This window comes from Penicillium alfredii, assembly GCF_028826965.1.
Source record: "Penicillium alfredii strain IBT 34128 chromosome Unknown utg000009l_segment0_segment0, whole genome shotgun sequence".
Lineage (NCBI taxonomy): Eukaryota > Fungi > Ascomycota > Eurotiomycetes > Eurotiales > Aspergillaceae > Penicillium > Penicillium alfredii.
Window position 1 is genome coordinate 2,266,046 of NW_026622706.1, and position 18,783 is coordinate 2,284,828.

At 54.1% G+C, this 18,783-nt stretch overlaps 9 protein-coding genes across 9 annotated transcripts; 4 read left to right on the top strand and 5 right to left on the bottom strand.

Moving 5' to 3' along the window:
* Window positions 1-374: 374 nt before the first annotated feature.
* NUU61_006763 (MFS transporter) lies at window positions 375-2,222 on the top strand (the record flags this gene model as incomplete). The annotated part of the gene is made up of 1 exon (XM_056657290.1): window positions 375-2,222. One exon carries the CDS (start codon window positions 375-377, stop codon window positions 2,220-2,222), a length of 1,848 nt encoding a protein of 615 aa, XP_056510090.1.
* A 264-nt stretch (window positions 2,223-2,486) lies between these two features.
* On the top strand, window positions 2,487-3,633 carry NUU61_006764 (MBL fold metallo-hydrolase; the record flags this gene model as incomplete). Its single annotated transcript, XM_056657291.1, has 4 exons — window positions 2,487-2,678; window positions 2,743-2,882; window positions 2,970-3,314; window positions 3,372-3,633. The coding sequence occupies 4 exons, from the start codon at window positions 2,487-2,489 to the stop codon at window positions 3,631-3,633; spliced, it is 939 nt and encodes a 312-aa protein (XP_056510091.1).
* A 111-nt stretch (window positions 3,634-3,744) lies between these two features.
* On the bottom strand, window positions 3,745-5,061 carry NUU61_006765 (CapA family protein; the record flags this gene model as incomplete). The annotated part of the gene is made up of 1 exon (XM_056657292.1): window positions 3,745-5,061. One exon carries the CDS (start codon window positions 5,059-5,061, stop codon window positions 3,745-3,747), a length of 1,317 nt encoding a protein of 438 aa, XP_056510092.1.
* Window positions 5,062-5,456: 395 nt separating this feature from the next.
* sreA (siderophore transcription factor SreA) lies at window positions 5,457-7,213 on the bottom strand (the record flags this gene model as incomplete). The annotated part of the gene is made up of 3 exons (XM_056657293.1): window positions 5,457-6,262; window positions 6,325-6,848; window positions 6,906-7,213. 3 exons carry the CDS (start codon window positions 7,211-7,213, stop codon window positions 5,457-5,459), a joined length of 1,638 nt encoding a protein of 545 aa, XP_056510093.1.
* A 1,633-nt stretch (window positions 7,214-8,846) lies between these two features.
* NUU61_006767 (TVP15 family protein) lies at window positions 8,847-9,436 on the bottom strand (the record flags this gene model as incomplete). The annotated part of the gene is made up of 4 exons (XM_056657294.1): window positions 8,847-9,019; window positions 9,093-9,182; window positions 9,233-9,348; window positions 9,417-9,436. 4 exons carry the CDS (start codon window positions 9,434-9,436, stop codon window positions 8,847-8,849), a joined length of 399 nt encoding a protein of 132 aa, XP_056510094.1.
* Window positions 9,437-10,101: 665 nt separating this feature from the next.
* Window positions 10,102-11,494, bottom strand: NUU61_006768 (FAD-dependent oxidoreductase; the record flags this gene model as incomplete). Its single annotated transcript, XM_056657295.1, has 6 exons — window positions 10,102-10,445; window positions 10,522-10,897; window positions 10,951-11,054; window positions 11,109-11,212; window positions 11,274-11,411; window positions 11,469-11,494. The coding sequence occupies 6 exons, from the start codon at window positions 11,492-11,494 to the stop codon at window positions 10,102-10,104; spliced, it is 1,092 nt and encodes a 363-aa protein (XP_056510095.1).
* Window positions 11,495-12,437: 943 nt separating this feature from the next.
* On the top strand, window positions 12,438-14,045 carry NUU61_006769 (uncharacterized protein; the record flags this gene model as incomplete). The annotated part of the gene is made up of 3 exons (XM_056657296.1): window positions 12,438-12,690; window positions 12,932-13,851; window positions 13,914-14,045. The coding sequence occupies 3 exons, from the start codon at window positions 12,438-12,440 to the stop codon at window positions 14,043-14,045; spliced, it is 1,305 nt and encodes a 434-aa protein (XP_056510096.1).
* A 747-nt stretch (window positions 14,046-14,792) lies between these two features.
* NUU61_006770 (type 1 glutamine amidotransferase) lies at window positions 14,793-15,712 on the bottom strand (the record flags this gene model as incomplete). The annotated part of the gene is made up of 3 exons (XM_056657297.1): window positions 14,793-15,083; window positions 15,151-15,377; window positions 15,475-15,712. The coding sequence occupies 3 exons, from the start codon at window positions 15,710-15,712 to the stop codon at window positions 14,793-14,795; spliced, it is 756 nt and encodes a 251-aa protein (XP_056510097.1).
* Window positions 15,713-16,245: 533 nt separating this feature from the next.
* Window positions 16,246-18,145, top strand: NUU61_006771 (putative MFS multidrug transporter; the record flags this gene model as incomplete). Its single annotated transcript, XM_056657298.1, has 2 exons — window positions 16,246-17,959; window positions 18,027-18,145. 2 exons carry the CDS (start codon window positions 16,246-16,248, stop codon window positions 18,143-18,145), a joined length of 1,833 nt encoding a protein of 610 aa, XP_056510098.1.
* Between the last annotated feature and the right edge of the window lie 638 nt (window positions 18,146-18,783).

The following is an 18,783-nucleotide window of genomic DNA, read 5'->3' on the forward strand; positions in this document are numbered from 1 at the left end:
CAGATCGACGGGTCCCACCAAGTCAACTTTACACGCAAGCTTCCGCAAGGGCCGCAAGGGGATCTACGAGCCATTTTGAGCTTGGCCAGATTTCGAATATTGCAATGCAGGCAGGATCACCACTGCGGTGTGAGTTGCTTTTATCACACCTAGTTTGGGGGGAGGATGTCTGATAAACGGGACCTGCTCCACTAAATCCACTCTGCCTTAGATCATCAACAAATATTTCAATCCTTTTCGCCACACCATGGGGTCTTTTCTATTCCGTCTTCTGGGGCAAGGAGCTTTTGTTAAAAGGTGCTTCCATTCCTAGACACACCTGATCGCACCGTTTTCTCTGGTCTTTTTGCAGGTGCTCGCAATAGGCCTTGAGCATGCCCTTTGAGCAACCACATGCGGGCGCGGAGCGTCCCCCACTCGACCCTCCGTCTGGCAGCAATGGTCCAGCCCTAAGTAACTCCAGCGCACCGGGACAAGAGTCTTCTCCCGGACCCTGGGACTCAGCCCCGGTTTCCGGGCGGTCGTCCTTCACCAACACGAGGACCTACTCGACCCCGGTGACTGGCGCGCAAACGCCGGATCCACTGCTGGGCAAGAAGACGGTCGTCGACAAGCAGGCACTGCAGAATCTGTCACAGACCATCTCACACCTCGGCGACGCGGACAATGGCTACGAGCTGGATTCCGTCGGCCGTCGTCATCTGACCAACCGAAAACCCTCGGTATCTCGTGTTCGGGATGTACCCGGTGAGCCGACATCCCCGAAACGCGCGAAGCAGGGCATCCCACCCGAGATCAGTAGCTTCCCCGCCGAGATTGTCCTGATTATGGTCTGCTCGGCTGGTCTGATGTTGTTTTCGTTCCTTCTCGGTGACATGCTGGCTCCGCAGGAGCAGATGAAGGAAGCGCTCGGTATCACTAACACCCAGCTGCCCTGGATCGTGGGTGCGTTCAACACGGCGAATGGTCTCTCGGTGGTCATCTCCGGCTCTCTCACTGACCTTATGCCTCCGAAACTCCTGATGGTCGGCGCCTTTGCATGGCTGGCTGTCTGGAACGTCGTCGGGGCTTTCTCGCTACACCCATCACGGTATATCCTGTTCTTCGTCGTGCGCGCAATGCAGGGACTGGCAATTGGCGTGTTGGTCTCAGGCAGCATGAGTATCCTCGGCCGGGTCTACACGCCGGGCATTCGCAAAAACCGAGTCTTCTCGGCTATGGCGGCGACTGCTCCATTCGGGTTCTCACTGGGAGCCCTGCAAGGGGGCGCGCTCTATGCACACCTACCATGGATTTTCGGGTCAAATGCCATGATCTGTGCTCTTTGCTGTGTAGCCGCCTACTTCAGCATCCCGCCCCTCCGTCCAGTCGCCGATGTCGCCGGCACCGAAGCGCCGACGCTCCGCCAGTTTGATTATATCGGAGGATTCTGCGCCGCCGGAGGCTGTGTCTGTCTACTCTTCGGGCTGACCCAAGGCCCCGTTGCATCATGGTCTCCCTATACCTACGCGCTTATCATCGTGGGCTTCGTCTTACTCGCGGGGCTCTTCTTCGCCGAACGAGCTGCCGTGCGCCCTCTCATCCCGAACCGGCTGTGGCGCACACCAGGCTTCACGCCGCTGATGGTCGCGTACTTCCTCGGGTTCGGGTCGTTCTTCGGCGCATGGCAGTTCTACGCGATCCAGTTCTGGCTGCGCATCCAGCACGCGACGCCCATCGCCGTGGCGCTCTATCACATCCCGAACGCGCTCGTGGGCGTCCTAGCCACGTGGGTTGTCAGCCGTACGCTGCATATTCTCCCGGGCCACTATATCTACGCCGCGTCTATGTTCGCGTTCACGCTCGGCCCTGTCTTCTTCATCCCCCAGACCCCCAACACCATTTACTGGGCGCTTTCGTTCCCCGGCGTGGCGCTGGTGACGTTCGGTCCGGATTTGGCGTTCGCTGCGGCGTCGATCTTTATTACGAGCAATGTCTCTCGCTCTTACCAGGGCAGTGCGGCGAGCCTGCTGGTTACGAACCAGAACCTTTCCTCTGCTATTATGACTAGTGTGGCGGATGCGATTGGGACTCGTGTTGATCGGGGCCCGTCTGGGGAGATCGGGCTCGATGGGCTGCGGGCGATTTGGTGGTTCGCGTTTGGGACGCAGCTGGCTGCGGCGTTGGTGACGGTGATTTGGGTGCGGATCCCCAAGGAGGAAGAAAAGGAGCATGTAACATGAGATCATAGAGCTGCAAAAGTATATAGAGTTGTCTTGGATTGTGAATTGTAATTTTTTGGTCTTTTCTTTTGCTTAGGGTATTGTCAGCTAGACTGGTTCGAAATTGGCCCATTGTAGGGCTGAACAAGTAGGAGCACGGATCTCCGCATCTTAAAGCTGACTGTCTCCGTCATATGAGCGGAGGTTGGTGGGGCCGAGTCGATCTCGATCTTTGCCTTGAATTTGATCTCCACGTTTTGCCAGATCAACTACAAGAACTCAACAATGACTCCACCGCTCCCCAGTACCGATGCCCATGTCAGGCTCTCCCTGCTGGACGGGGGCAGCATGACAGGCCTCATGTCCATGTTACACGCAGGGTCGCCGCCAGAGCCATTTCGGCTGTATAACTGGGCGTTTTATATCCACCATGAAAAGACAGACCGACACGTCGTCTGGGATCTTGGAATGGCAGCGGTGACATAACACCACACTGAACTAGTCATGTCGAGTACACTGTTGTCGACTAACCAAACAACAGGATAGAGACGAGTATCCCCCCTTTATAGCCAACCGCCTCTGGGACGCCGTGCAAGTCACCGCCCCTCGAGAAACCATACCACAGCAAATCGAGCGCCGACATGGCATCACAGCAGACAAGATCGACACAGTGATTTTCAGGTTTGTTAATAACCCTTTGAATTGATCGATCCGTACAATTCCATGGATATATGACAGTAAACCCAAATGCTAATGTAGACAATGCAGCCACGCCCATTTCGACCACTGCCACCCAATCCGCAACATCTTCCCAAACGCCACGGGCTACTTTGGTTCCGGCACAAGCGACTTCTGCAGCCCAGGCCACTTTAAGAACCCAGACACCCAGTGGGACGGCCGGTTCTTCGACCCTGAGCGGGCAACAGAGCGCTGGGAGACATTACGTGGGCCATGGGTGTCCTTCGGGCCGTTTGAGAGGGCCATGGATTTCTTTGGGGATGGTAGTTTCTGGATTATCCATGCACCGGGACATATGCCGGGGAATCTCGGTGCGTGTGTGAGGATTGAGGATGGGAATTGGGTTTTGTTAGGGTCAGATTGTTGTCATTCTCGGTGAGTCTTTCTATGTTGTTGCTGATATGCCGACATGCTAACTATGAGAATGTCTAGTCCCCTCTTCGACGGAACTGAAGATTTCGCTGAATTCACTTTGGCGGATGGTACGCCCGGATGTCTTCACATGGACGTGTCTGCAGCCAAAGACACCATTGCGCGGATGCGTATCATGGAGCAGGATCTCGGTGTGCATATTGCGCTTGCTCATGATATCTCGTGGATTCTCAAAGGGACCAACAAGACTCTTTTGTCTCTACTAGATGCTGAGCTTGTTCATGTAGCCCAGGAGAAGTGCCCGGTGAATACACCGTTGTGATCAGGGCTGAGTGTAGAATATCCAGAGTATATCCGGAAAACTCAGAATCACCTTTCTGTTCTATACTTTTCATAACTTCCTTAAATGAATCAATAAACTATCCCATCAAGTCTACGAACCCTCGCCTAGATCAACAACAACCTGCCCCTGGCCCCCCAACTCCTTCCTCGCTCCCGTCCCCAACTCCCGACTCAACGCCGCAATCTTCTTCCTCACCCAGACATGATCCTCATCATCGACATCCAGCAGCGTGGCCCGGAACCGATCAATGCGCGTAGGAAAGATCTCAAGCCGATCCAACAAAAGACCTCTACTTCCTCTTTCTATTCCATCCCGAGAAGGAGAAGACTGCACGCCCTCATCCCGCTCCTTCACAACAACCCTCCACACAGCACCGAGGTCATTCCGATAATCCTCATGCAGCGCATAATCATCAACAAAGTCGCCGCAGCCATAGATAATCAGTTTCCCATGGTACCGCTCGACGCCCTGTACATGGTGCGACGAGTGACCATGCACGATATCGACATCGCACTCGTCGATCAGGAAGTGGGCGAGCGAGCGGATGCGATCTGAGGGGTGCCAAGAGTAGTTGGGGCCCCAGTGCACAGAGAAGATTTTGAGTGCTGGCGCGGGGAGTGTCGAGGAGGTGCGGCGGGTATGGTGGTGATGGAAGCTATGCCGAGGGTGATGGTGATGTGGCTCGGAATCGCCGTCTGGTTCGGAGGGGGATGGACTGAAATGCTCGTCTGTGTCGACTGGGTGGGCGCGCGGCCCGCCGGAGAGTAGTAGCGTGCGCAGCCGCACTCGCGTTGCGGGCGAGTAGTCGAGGAGGTGGAAGGTTGGCACGGGGCCCCAGTCGCGCGGGTGGTCGGAGGCCGAGTAGACGTGTACGGGATAGGGCAGTGGGCTCTGAGATGGGGCATGACGGCCCGGCTCTTGACGAGGTAGCTGGAGGACAGCAGGTCTGCGAGCCTCGTCGGTCGTCTCGCCGGCACCGGCGAAAGCAACGCGAGCCGCTTTGAGAGCCCACACAGTCTCGACGAGGCCCTCGGTGCCAAAGTCTAGGACATGGTTATTAGCGAGACCCGCGTAGTCGACACCCACGGCATGCAGCACGGGCGCAATATTAGCCGGGTGCATGCGGTAGTTGAAAGCCTTGTGCGGCCAGGGATCGTTGGTGGTTGTAGCGGCGGTCTCGAGGTTGATCAGCGTGAGGTCTGAGTCGCGGAGCAGCGGCAGGGCGGTGCCCCAGGGCGACGATGCAGTGTAATTGCCCTTTCCGAGCAGGGAGGGGTGCCGCTCAACGAAGTGCGAGGCGACGTGGTGCTCGTGCCAGTTCTCGACGTGCTGGGGGAGGAGCTGGTCGACGAGACGGCCCAGCATGACGTCGCCCACGAAGCTCAGGGTGAAGGACCTGGCTGCCATGGCGGACAGAGAATAATACCACAATGGACCAGATGGTGATTTGCAAGTAGTCTGTACCCGAATGCGAGGAGTCAAGCTTGCTGCTCCGGGGCCGCTGACTCCTCAGTCATCATGACATCGTCTTTTCCTCGGGTCGGGCCGCGGTGATGAACAAAAAAAAAAAAAAATTTATAGTGAGAGAAATCCAATTAGTTTAGGTGTTTAAGAATACATTCATCTCAAGGTAACTTTTTTTGTCTTCATAATCGCACAACCAGGGACCCATTCCCCAGCACACAAGGTGGTATCTCGCACAGTCACCGAGTACTTGCGCCGTGTATCTCAAGGGAACAACCGCCCTAAAAAATTAACACCAGACCTCATTAAGTTCGTCACAGCTTGGGTGTATACTCGATTTATCGTCCCATAGCCGCCAGTTCTCGCTCCTTGGCCCTCAACGCCTCACGCATGGCTTCGGCCTCGCGTTGGAGTCTAGCACGTCGATCTGCTGACTGGTCTTCTAGGGAGGCTAGACTGGGCAGGGACTGTGGTGGGTGGGCCACGGGGGAAGCGGAATGATGAAACGGCTGCGGTCGACCCATAAGTGAAGAATCAACTCGAGAGTCGTCGCGACTGTCTGCATGGTTCAGAAGGGAGGAAATTGAAGTCAGACGGCCCGGAGGCGACGGGTTAGCCGAGGACATGATAGGGGGCAACTGATTTGACCCCGTTTCAAGCGTGGTGGGAACCGGCAGAGCCACAGCTGCCGTCTCGGCGAGTGTTCGCTTTTTGGGTAACCCAAGGGTATTCGGAGACACAGAACGCCGTCCATATTGAGACACAGGCGAAGGTCCCAGACGTTCAGGCTCCATCAACTTTGGTAACTGGTGGTGTGGAAAGGCAGGGCCGGCATTGTAGCCGGTGAAGTCGACGGGGGGCGGCGCGAAAGTCATGGGCCGTGGTGCGTCTTCGGCTGCTCCCTTCCCAGGCATCATATGATAATGTTCCATCGGCTCGTTACTCATGTATCGGTAGTGATCCTCGTGCCCGTGGGCCAAGGCAGCGGGAGAAGCCTCAGGCGATGCAGATGAGCCGTTGGACGAGTGGGTAGCGGCAGTGGGAGATTGATCTCGCAAGGCTGGCACAACTCGCTTTCGTCGCTTGATGATCGACTTCTTCATCGTAGTTGGTCGATAGCACCCGTGGAGCTTATAGTAGAGACCTGCTTATTTGTCAGCTTCACAAATTCCTTCCCTCAACGTGCACGCTGAGATGAAAACCTACCGCAGGCGTTGCAGATGGGATGCCCATGCTCGTCCCGTCGCCACAGCGGTGTGACCGTAGTTCCACAGTTCTGACACGCGACTAGTGTATTGCTCCCGTCGTTCGAAGGAGCATTTTTTGATGGCATCTCCGGTTCTGGTGCCACGGGGGGTTGATCAGCGGGCTGGGCGGGAGCCCGGCCCCAGGACGATTGGATTGCCGTTGTTCCCCGAGGCGCAGACTTGTAAATGCGGTTGTTGTAAGCCGGACACCCATCACAGCCTTCTGCTCCACCAGTCCCATTGCAACTTCCACCACCGGGACAAGAGCCCTTTGAACAACCTCCCGGTGACTTGAGGGCTGGTTCGTGGGGAGAGGCCGAGGGAGAATTCAACCTCTCGGGGCCCTCAAGACCTTGTTGCGAACGATTTCGTTTGGTCGGACGAGCGACATTTCGAGCCTTGAGATAAAGCCCACAGGCATTGCAGATCATCGCCCCTGTCGGGGACCGACGCCAGAGTGGAGTGCTTTTCGTCCCGCAATTGCTAACAAGTATCGAGTCAGCACCAAAACTGAGATGGGAAACAAGCAAGAAAGCTTACCTGCAAGAGTGCCCCAAGAAGGAAGTATCTTTCTGAGACCTGGGGGATGTCTTATCGACCGGGGTTCCACCGGCGCGTCCATCCACCCATCGATCTGGGCTCGCACCCGGAACACGTCCCGGGACATCGCTCGATGCCTTCATTCCCGGATCCTCTCGGAGGTGATCGGCCAGGTGTTCGCGACCCGCCTGCGCAGACGAGATCAACTGCTGCGCAGCGTCCAGATCCTCCGCGGAGGGGTGTCGCATGGGCCCGTTGGGAGCAGGAAAAGAGCGCGCCGTTTCCATTTGGGAAATGGACGCTAACATTACCACCCCTTCTTCAGGCCGGGATTGCGGCGGCCGTGCTCTGATCAGAAGACACCGGGAAGGGAGAAGAGAAAACGGAAAGAAAAAGCGGAAGATTGAAAGTCGGTTGGAGAGGTGGCCAGACTTCAGGAACGAAACGGCGGAAGCGAGGAGAGACGGGTAATCCTGGATCGACGTGAGGGTAATGTCGCACCGCAGTCGAGAGCAGAATGCACCGTATCACGCCAGAGCCAAATGTCGGTCAAGCTGACTCTTGCAATATCGATCGAAGCCTAAGCAAGCGACTGCAGCCCACCTGGAAGACTAAAGTATCGATAGGACTGTGGGGGCGGATCTAAGGAGAGGAGAGAAGTCGTAGAAGTGCAGGACGAACAGTCGAGGCAGAACCACCCCTGATACTGTCACCGAGGGATCCGCCACGCAAGGATTACTGTCGACGAGATATCAAGAGAGTGGCGACCCAACGGGCTGGGACGGTCAGGTGATGATTGCGACAGCTGACAGCACCGACACACGCCAGTGTGAGCTAGCGAGCGAGATTGTGGGGTGTCTTTCGGGGGACAAGAAGACGCAGTTGATGGGACGAGACAGGGATTGGTGGGCGAGGTTAGAGTGATGCACGATGGAGATCTCACTGCGTTAGGAAGAGGGTGGAGAGGGTAGATTGAGAGGAGAGGAGAGGAGGAAGAGGGCGAGGGAGAAGACAGTCTTGAGAGCGGAAGAGAAGGGAAGAGAGAATAGATGAGGAAGAATGCAAGAGAAAGCGAGTCAGAGAGAAAGCGAAGAAGGGCCCGAGAATCCAGGCCCCGAGGCTTATCACGAAAAAAGGGATTCGGTTTTGGGTTTATCGATCTAAGGGGCGATCGACGTATCAATCTAAACTGATTTCTCTGAGAAATCCGGCCTGTCTTTTCTTTTTTTTTCTCTCTCTCTCTTTTTCTTTCTTTGGATTTCTAATATTTCTGGGAAATCCACCAAAAATCTCTGGTCATCTTTGACGCTTCTCTTCCCCCGGATCGCATCACCGGGCTCCACCGTTTGCCTGATGAAGTTTAGGCGGGCGGACTCCGTGGACTCGCTCCTTCCCAAGAGAGGCGCGGTTGGAGTGGCTCGCCGGCAAGCCTCTTTGGTCGGGCGCTGATTGGCTGGGATGATTGTCAGCAGCAATCAGTGGCACCTGATTGGTCGGAGATCTCCACCCGGCAGTTGCACTGTGACCACGCTGTACTTTCCAGTGACTCGGAAGGTACATTCTAGTGCCGGACCCTGTGCAGATCAATCCGTGCATTGACCGGGGACATGGCGGGTACTCATTAAGTACTCTCAGGGTACATATAAGCATTATGCCAGACATTATCTTCCAGATATAGTACACATCTTTCGTCCAACACGTCTCCAGCTTAGGTATCAATCCTGTGGAATAACCAGCAAATTCGCCTTCCTTCTCTCCCTGCCACGGGATGCCTGCACATTTCATCGAATTGACCATGGCAGCCCATCATGTTTCGTATATCGCATTTCGCAACCAGATGCTTTCTATGCGCCACTGGCAATGGCAGCATGGGGCACCTATGTGCGACTATCTCTTGCCAAATGCCCATACCACCTCGATTTGCGTAGGTCTTTTGAGTGTTTAGACCTGCTCGGCGCCCCAGCCCTGGTCGGACTCGCGCATGTTGGAGGGAGGCTCGATCGACGGGATGAACTCGAGGGCCAGGTATCCAACACCAACCAAACCGACGATCGAGGCAGCAATCTCACGCAGGACAAAGTCATGGAGCAGGATGGAGCCAACAAAGATGTAGACTGGGCGGGTTAGCATCGAAGCAACCGAAAGGCCCTCCATGTAGAGAGAGAGAGGGGAGGGGGCGTGACTTACAGATACCACGGCCCAGGAAGGAGAAGAGGAACGACGCATAGCGGTAGGCGTAGTCGGGAACGTGGGGGAGAAACTCCAAGCCGGCGACAACTGGTACACAAGTGAGTGCATGTCTTGCCGGATACTGTCGCGTGACTTACCGAGACCGAAGACGATCACGTATGCGCCAACAATAACGGAGCTCATGGATGGAGGGAAGAACTGGCTGATTCCACCCAGCACCATGATCACACCCACCGCGATGTTGACGAGCCGACTGTAAGTCGTCAGTACTGAGACCGGCGCAAGACATGAGACATGGCGCGCAGGGTAGGTTCCACGTACAAGATGTTAGAGTAGTCCATTTTGACTGTATTCTCGAGAGGAAACCTAATAGTCTGGGTATATGGTTAGATCTGAAGTTCCGATGAATAGTTAATGAATAGTTGAATAGTGGTCTCCGAGTCGCTAGGCAACAACGATGGGGGGTCACGGGTGATTCGATGAATTCGTTGTTTCATACCTGAAAGAATCTGATGTTAGCACCAGATGTACAAACAAAAGGTTACCCGATCGAGGGCGGCCAGAGAGGCGACAAGTGGTTTCTGTAGAATTGGGAGGTAAGAAGTCATACCTGAGTTGGTTGGGTTCGAACGTCCAAAGGAATCACGAATTAATCAAGTCACAAGTATAAAGTGAGCCAGCGCAGACCACATGTGCAATGACCACAAACTTGCGAGGATAACAAAGAATAGTGGGCAGGGGCAAGACAGCGGAAATGAGAGCTGCGCTGTCGCAAGCTGCGGGTCTGCCAAGATGCTGAATCAGCGAGACACGTGAGACTCCGTAAACCAACCTTCCCCCATGCCGACTTGCTTTGGGCTTCGATTTTCCTCGCTGCTTGCAATTCATCTTGTTTGTTTGCGGGGTCCTCGTTGTTGTCGACACGCTATGGGATTCAGTGGGATTCAACTATCGACAAATAAGCGACATCTTGGATTAATTGAATTGTTCTTATCTACAACCCGACTCACAGCTTGGCTCGAGACTTGTTCTCTAGGACCTCTTTGACCAAGGAAACGGTGGACTCGGCGCAACCATACGACGCCTGATACCCGAACCCTCCATGGCCGTAGTTATGGACCACGGATACACCGTTCACTTTATCCTTCTCGATGCGAGGGCCGCCATCTCTCAGAGGCCGCAAGCCAACACTGTGTCGAATAATGTCTAGTCCTTCAATTCCCTGTCCCTTTCCCACAAGCTGGGGACTAAACGCAATTGCCCGTTTCATGATCCGGTTGGCGAGATTAGGGTCCGGCAAAGAGTCCCAGTTGTGCTTCTGGTATGAGCCTCCGAGAATAGTACCACCACCTAAGAAGAGTTAGCCGGACAACTAGCACCGTAGATGGCGTTCCCTAGGGTCAGGGTCATTAGGAAGTAATCTCACCGGCAGCTCGAGTCATGATGTACAGCACCTCGTCATCTCCATCATCGGTTCCGGACACTGATACCATGGGCCCCGGGTCGTTCCGCACCACCACGATCTGACCCCGGGCAGGATAAAGCTTGTCGTCGAGTACACCGCCCAACGACTTGGATGACAGACCAGTACAGTTGACAACTACATCGGCTTTCTGTCCAGTATGGTGTGCCAGAGCGGCATCGGCAATGTGCTTGAGCACGGCTCTCTTGAAGACGGCCCCATTCTTGACACACTGGCCGACCAGCCACGGCAAGTACACTGCAACGTTGATGCAGACCGAGGTGAACGATTGAGCGTTATGGATACTGGGGCTCAATTGGTCTGCAGGAACGGACTTGAACTGTGGCGTATGGTGAGTTGATTGAACACATGTATCAACGAAGACAGACGTACATCCGGCACGACATCCTTATACCAAGGATTGGGCTGCACCAGTTCCGAGAAGAATTGCCCCGCGAGGGACTTTTGATCCTTCGTGCGGTTGTAAATCCAAGAATCTAGATCTTGTGTGAGACGAGCATCTCACCGTGTGGGAGGAAAGAAGAACCAACCGCGAAAATGCAGACCCGCCTCGGGGTGCTTCTCGGCCAGCTCCTTCAATGCCGGCCAGGTGGCCTGTTCCCAGGCCTGGTGGGCGCTCCCTTCTTTTCCCATACTACATTGAATCGATCCATCAGCATCCAATGATTGAATAGCCAGTCTTCGGCGCAACATACGGCATGTAGTCGGCACCGGCCCATGGCGAGGCATATTCAATGTCATAGTCTCCCGGCATGTGCTTTGCGAGCACAGTGATCTTGTTGGCTGGATCTTGCGACAGCAAGTACGCCGTCGTCAAGCCAGACACACCGGCGCTATAGTACAGCAGTCAATACCTTTGGATCTCCAATTTCGAAGGAAACGAATGTTACCCCAGAACCACAATGTTGTTCGTCATATTGATTTCCCCTGGCACAAGGACAGAATATGGAGCAGGTCGAGATTGACGATGTGTCAACTTGGGATTTTCAGCCGTGACTCAACGCTCTTTGGACGAGCGGGGTGCGGGGGGTGCTCGACAATTGAATGCCTGGTAGCCTGGTAATCTAGGCGTAAATTCTCGTATTGGTCCTGTTTTGGTGTTTCTATTTTGACCTGATCAGAGGGCGGTGTGGCTCTCTGCACCAATCACTGTTTTGTTTGGGGCCAACGCGCCCGAGTTTTCTCGGTGGAGACGCGGAGGAAAACACGCAACAAACCACCTCCGCATGCCCTAATTCTGCAGAGCTTCGAGTTGGAGGCTCAAAATGCGACAATACTTCTATACACCTTTAATAGCCCTGTAGTCCGATCTTGTGTTGTCTAAAATGAGGGATCCCTCAGAATCTCTGGAACACATCAACACCCAGACCCTGGGCTTCCTTCCCCCTCCTGGACCCAGCAAGGAGACTCCGTAAAGTCCCGCATTCTCCATCGAGCTCCACAGATCGTATGTTATCAGTCACATCGAAGCTCTACCTTGGTCTCATAAGTGAGAGCTACTCTAGTCAGTTCTCACAGAGTAAACCCCATGAATCTTCAATAGGAATTAAGAGTCATAAACCCAGAATATACGCTCCACCCTCGAATCCTCAAGAATCGGGCGCAAGCGTCATCGCGGGCAACACCTCACGTGTGGCCCAATCGCTGGGGATTGTGGGCCTCACCGCCAGCAACTCACAAACGCCGCGATTTCACTTTTTCAGTTCACTCGGCCCCCCGAATGGCGGTGTTTCCCCCATTATTCTCTTTTTTTTTCCCCTTGATTGATTGCTCCCAATAAACAATTCTCTCCCCTCGATTGTGCTTTCAATTCCATTATAAATGACGGCCTTTAGTCGAGCCCTTGCTCTCCCTTCACAATGTCCCATCTCACACACGGTGGCAGAATCGTGCCCATACTGGCTGGCCCCCAACAGCACGAACCCGCCACCCCAGAGACGGCTGTTGTGAAGAATGACTCTGGGGAACATCTGGAGCATGCGAATCTGCTGCAGGATCAGCGGGATGGGCTCTCGGCCATGACTCGCCAGAGCAAGGCCCTGGACCACGAGAGCCTGGAGATGCCCTGCCTCAAAGAGCGTGATCTCTTTGCCCTACCAACAGAAGGAGACGGTAAGCTTGTAGTTCTATTTTCGTGCCATACCCGGTCTCGACTTATGTCACCCGAATCTACATGGCATATCTGCTGAAAGCACCTGCTTATCTGACGCGTTCATCTTTAGGCAATTGCCTTTACTATTCGCTCTCCGATCAATTGTACGGAGATTTCCAGCATGCCGATGAATTCCGCCAGCTGCTGGCCGATCATATGGTTGACCACAAACAATACTTTATGCAATTCGTTGCCGCCGAGGGGGGGGTGAGCGTCGTCGTCCCAAACGGGCGGCCGCCTCGGCCTATGCCACGCGTTCGGCCGATGTGTCGGCACCCTCGGAGGAGGAAAAAGAGCGACGGTTCGAGGAGATGGTAGCTTCCACCCGCAAGAATAGCGAATGGGGGAGCTCCGAGCATCTCCAGGCCTTCTGCCAGGTGTTCAAAGTCGATGTGAATGTTTACACCATGGACGGCGTCCAGGTATTTCGGGATGTACATGCCCCTGCGGACCAACCACGAGATGTGGTCCATGTTGCCTTTCACGTAAGTTTGAACTTGTCCTTTTATGGTCTTGTCGGGTTATCTCTGATTGCAAAACAGGACTTCAAGCACTATTCCTCCGTGCGGAGCATGGATGGCATCCACAAGGGACTTTTTACCCAGAAGGCATACCTCGACCGTCTTCAAGAGCCCTCGAAGAAACTTGGAGATGCCAAAGATGGGGACATTGCGTCCGACGAGAAGACTCGGGTCCTCGACAGCTCCGCAGACAAGGATGCCGGTTTGGCCGTCGACCTGTACGCTCCGTGGGATATCAAGTCCATTCAAGAAGGACTTGGTGGCCGGTACGACCGAGAAACGATTGTTGATATGCTGCAAAAATGCCGCGGCGATATCGACCGCGCCTTTGCCGCTCTCCTAGACGAGAAGAGCGATACATCTGCCGACAAAAAAGTCGTCCAGGGCCCACCCCTCAAACCCAGTTTACAGGCATCCCGGTCATCATCCCCATTCAGCACGGGTAGCAAGCGGTCAGCCGATGATAGCGACGATTCCGAAGACCCTCGCCCTGCGACGCGGCGCGTCCGACCAAAGAGGCGGATTGTCTCGAATCTCACGCTGGGCGTTGGCATTTCCTTCCGGGACGACCACAACGAATTGGTCTCCCTCAATCTTCGGGTTAGTTTCCTATCCAACAACTTTGACACCAATTCAAAATACTAACCTGTTCTGTTCACCAGATGAAATCCGACTCCGAAAAAGGCCAAAGTACCGACTCCGCCTCGGATATCGCACCCTCAGAATTCTCAGAAATGGACCGAAAGAACGGTCCCCGTCGCAGCGGACGTATCTCGCGCCCGCGCCCGGTCTGAATCTTTGTTTTGTTTTGTTTTGTTTTGTTTTGTTTTGTTTTGTTTTCTTTTCTTTTTCCCCTTCCCTCGCGCGTCCTTATCCTTTATCAGCGGTCGACTTGCATCGGTACTGGCGTTAGCATGGAGCGCTTGGCTTTTCTCTTTGTGTCATGAATGCATCGCCCGTCCCTTGTTCTTTCTTAGACGAGGACGGGCGCAGGCGGTTGGTTTGTTGAGGCGTTCTGGCTTCGAATCTTGCATGCAGAGGAAAAAAGTGCCCGGTGCATCCTTTTTCCTCGATGGGTCACGATACGCATTCTCGGCGATGATTCCGAGGTTCGCTTCTCGGATATCTTGATTTCTTTCTTTCTTTGCTGGCCCATGAGCGGTTTATCGGTCGAGTGAGCATGTCATGGGAAGAATATTGCATAGATCTATTTAATGTGATATCCGCCCTCGGGCTGGATGGTTCTTGATACTTGGTTTTGTTGTTTCCGGGCCCCTGCATCGGGGCTGAGTACTGGACTTCTAATGGGGTTCAGAGGGTTGCACATCTGTTACACGGTAATTCCCCTGATCAACATGCTCAAAGTAATCAAGTAATGTGGCTCAACCAGATCTTAGTCTTCTATTCACGTCTTGCGGTGCTAGATATGTACAGGAAAGCCGGGTCTATGGCTCTAGAGTATATGAACACAACCAATCCCCCGACCATCATACCTGGGATTTCGTATCCTCACTATAAGAAAGGGGAATGATCTCTCCCCTTTATTCCTCCAGCAGGAACTTCAAAAACGTCGTCCCAATCACAATCCCATCGTGATCAATATCCGCCCGGCCCAACGCATCGCGCGCCTGGTCCTCGTCAAAGACCCCCAGTTTCGCCCGAAGCCCAATAATCTCAGTCATGATATCGCCCGTGAATTCAGGGTGGCCCTGCACGGTAATAAAACGGCGCGGCGCATACATGCCCTGCACAGCACAGCGAGGTGACGACCCGAGGGGCGTTACGTCGGGAGGGTAGGTGAAGACGATGTCGCGGTGCATTTGTTGGATGAGCTGTTGCGATAGAAATATATTAGCAAAGAAGATGATAGGAAGGAGGAAGGAAGAGCGCAATGCATACAATCTTGTCCCGTCCAAACAGTTCCTTGCCCTTGTCCGTCAAATCCATCTCACAGACGGCAACCTCCCAGCCCTGATCGCTGCGCCCGACCCCGGCTCCCAGCGCGCGACCCACAATCTGGTGGCCGAAGCATATTCCCAGTAGCCGGACCCGGTCCTGGGCGAGGACCTGCTGCGTGAATTCGACGAGGCGGAGGATCCATGGGGAGTCGTCGAAGGAGTTGTGTTCTGGACACATCAAGACCTGTTAGCAATTTTTTTTTTCCTTTTCTCTTTTCTCACATCCTACAGACCAAAATCCAGTGTTGGGATGGGTGCTACTCACTAGATCCCGTCAACAGCACGGCATCGATGTCCTCCAACTTCGGGTACGCCTCGCCGTTCACAATATCCCATGCCGTGATCTCGAGACCACTGTCTGGATCTAGCCGCTCCGGCTGGCTCAGTGCCTTGGCGCTGGCTGTCAGCAGCTTGCGGAAGACGCCGCCATAGCCGTTGTAGCGGCGGTTGGTGGTGTCGGGCGGGGTGTCGCATTCTAGGATGGCGATGCGGAGTGGGGGCATGGTGTATGTGTGTATATGGGTGTGGACTCGATATATTTAAAGAAATGAAAGAATTATGTTGCAGTGTCTAAGACTTGGAAATACGCAAGTAATGGAGTGAGTTGTATAGAAGAGAAGAAGGAAGAAGCAAGTGCCACTTCCCCTCATCGTATCTTATCGCATCTGCCGCTTCCCGCATCAACTATGTTTTTTTTTTTTTCTTGAGATGCATACGCCAGATATCTGCATAATCCACGGTTGATCTTCAGTATACGACTCAAGACTACATGAATAGGGATATCGTACCTTTGCCAGTGAGGCGGCTTGTTATCAGGTCTGGGGGGTACACTTCCGGCGTTAGTGCTAAGATATAAAAAAAATTTCTCTCAGCCCCCCCATTCATTTTCTTCTTTCGTTTCGTCTGTGCCACTTTCTCTGGCCTGGCAAGCTCGGCTTTATACCCTTTTCCTTTTTTAGCTGTTTTTCTTCCTGTCATCCTGCTTAGCGCTTGTTTTTGTCTTGTTTTGTATATACCACTCCACTCCCTCGTCAGTATGGCAGCCGAAGAGGGGAAATTGCAGCCTCGGCCCTCCGAGGCCACTCCACTTTTGCGCAAAGAATCTCCCCAAGGCGCAGACTACCACAGCCTGAATAGCCACAATGTGGAGACAGGTTCGTCGTCAACGGAATATGACGAAGAACCGGCACTTCTCGGCCTGACGAGAGTCAGCTCGACGCCTCAAGATCTGGAGATTGAGCCTATTCTCGAGAGACTGCCCTCCGTCGCGGGCTCTGTGAGCAAGGCTCATGGCGGCGCAGGGTCTGCATGCAGCACTGCAGACGAAGATGAGAACTACGCCTCGCGGTTCATCAATGTTTCTCCCGCACGGTTCTGGTTCATCTTCGCTGGGGTGATGCTCGGGTATACCATCGGGTTCTTTGACTCGACGCTGATGGCCTCGAGCCATCCGGTGATTACTTCATATTTCCATGCCGCGAACACGGCGTCGTGGCTGTCAACCGCGTTTCTTCTTACGTCGACGGCGTTTCTGCCATTGTTTGGGCGCATCTCCGACGCATTTGGTCGCAAGCCTGTCTACCTCTTCTCGATCTGCATGTTCTTTCTGACCACAGCATGGTGCGGCCTGGCCCAGAGTATCGGCAGCTTCATTGCTGCGCGCGCGCTGTGCGGGCTGGGTGCCGGTGGCGTTTTCTCCATGGGTCAGATCGTGTCGAGTGATCTCGTGCGACTCGAGTACCGCGGCATCTACCAGTCCTACCTCAACTTGTGCCTGGGGATCGGCGGCTGTTTGGGTCTAGCGTGTGGAGGCCTCCTGTGCGACCAGGTAGGGTGGCGCGGCGCATTCCTGGTGCAGCTACCGTTCATCCTACTGTACCTCGTGGGCGCCGCATGGACAATCCCAGCCGATCTCGGGGTGAAGAGGACGGGGCCCGTGACCATCGCACAGCTGATCCGCAGCATTGACCTGACAGGGTCGTTCATCCTGGTGGTGGCGGTGACTGGGCTGATTATGGGGCTGAACCTGGGCGGCAACGTGTTCCCTTGGGCGCATCCGCTGGTCATCGGCTCGCTGGTTACATCGTGTATCTTAGCCGTGGTGTTTGTGCGCTATGAGCGCCATATCCCCCGCGCCGTCATGCCCGTAGAACTGCTGTCTCATAACCCGCGCGCGAGTCTGATCTTTGGGAACTTCTTTGGCGCCATCTCGGTCAACACGATGGTCTTCAATGCCCCGCTGTATTTCCAGGCCGTTAAGCTGGCGAGTCCCACAGACTCTGGTCTCCGCCTCGTCGCTGCCTCTGTGGCCGTGACGACATCGAGTGTTGCAACTGGTTTCTTGATCACCTGGTCGAAACGTCTCAAGCCCACCATCATTATCGGCGGGGCCTTGATGCTGTTCGGTGGCCTGGCCGCTGCGTACATGGACGTTGGTACGCCCGAAGTAGTCGCTATGGTCTGCGTCTCTTTCTCCAGTCTCGGACAGGGCTTCTCTTTCCCATCGATGCTGGTCTCGGTCCTAGCTACTAGTGACCAAGAAGAGCAGGCCGTGGCCACCACGACGCTGGGTCTGTGGCGGAACCTAGGCTCCGTGATGGGCGTGTCGATTAGCAGCTGGATTTTTCAAAATACTCTCTTCTATCACTTGGAGCGGAAGGTAACCGGTGCAGAGAAAGACCATGTTATCGGCCTTGTTCGCAAATCCATCTCCGTTATCGCAGAGTTGGATCCGGTCCATCGTCATCAAGGTTGGTTTTAGCCTCTTACTTGAGTCATGGAACTGTTGTCGTTCTCTCCTGGCTAACAACTCGCTAGTTATTGGAGCTTACGCCACCGCACTTCGCATGACTTTCCTCTCGGCTGCGCTCTGGGGTGGGATTATGTTGTCAATGCACCTCCGACTTCGATTACCGCGGCTGGGGCGAAAGGCATAAAAGAGTCAATGCGATACTGATATGGGGCCAGTGCCGAAAAAATGACTTACATGTGTTGATGCTTGGATGGCGGTATGGACTTCTTCCGTTAATTTTATAGCAGGGGCAAGGAGAAAATGCCCATAAAAATGTAAATGTATGCTTTTATCAACTGAAGCACTCGATCCCTCGGTTAATCTTGAGAATTGCTCCGGCGTGGCATCCCTACAATGAGATAGATGGTAGAGATATGAATGAGACCTGTAGGAACTCTGAGACGTGATTGTACCCAACATAGACGGGTCACGCATCAAGAACATCATTGAATTGGTGGTGGGAAAAGCAACATGGAGGTGTCGTACTCTGCTGCCATCCTCAGCACCCGAGGAGCCGAATGCATTCGGATTCGATACACGTAGGCTGATCAATTGGGGCTGATGACTGTTTCTGATCTGGAACTCGGTCAGTCGGGCAGAATGCGAATTGGCATTTGATCATGGCGCAGAAGATGAAGATAGTAACCAGCGTGTGAGAGCAGTACCATTTGGTTTGGTTTCTTCTGCACAAGCTCATATTGGCAGGGGGCTAAGATACTGGAGTTTCGAAACCACGTCTGTTGTTTATCGCGAGTGGGACGAGGAACGATATTGTCGTCTTTG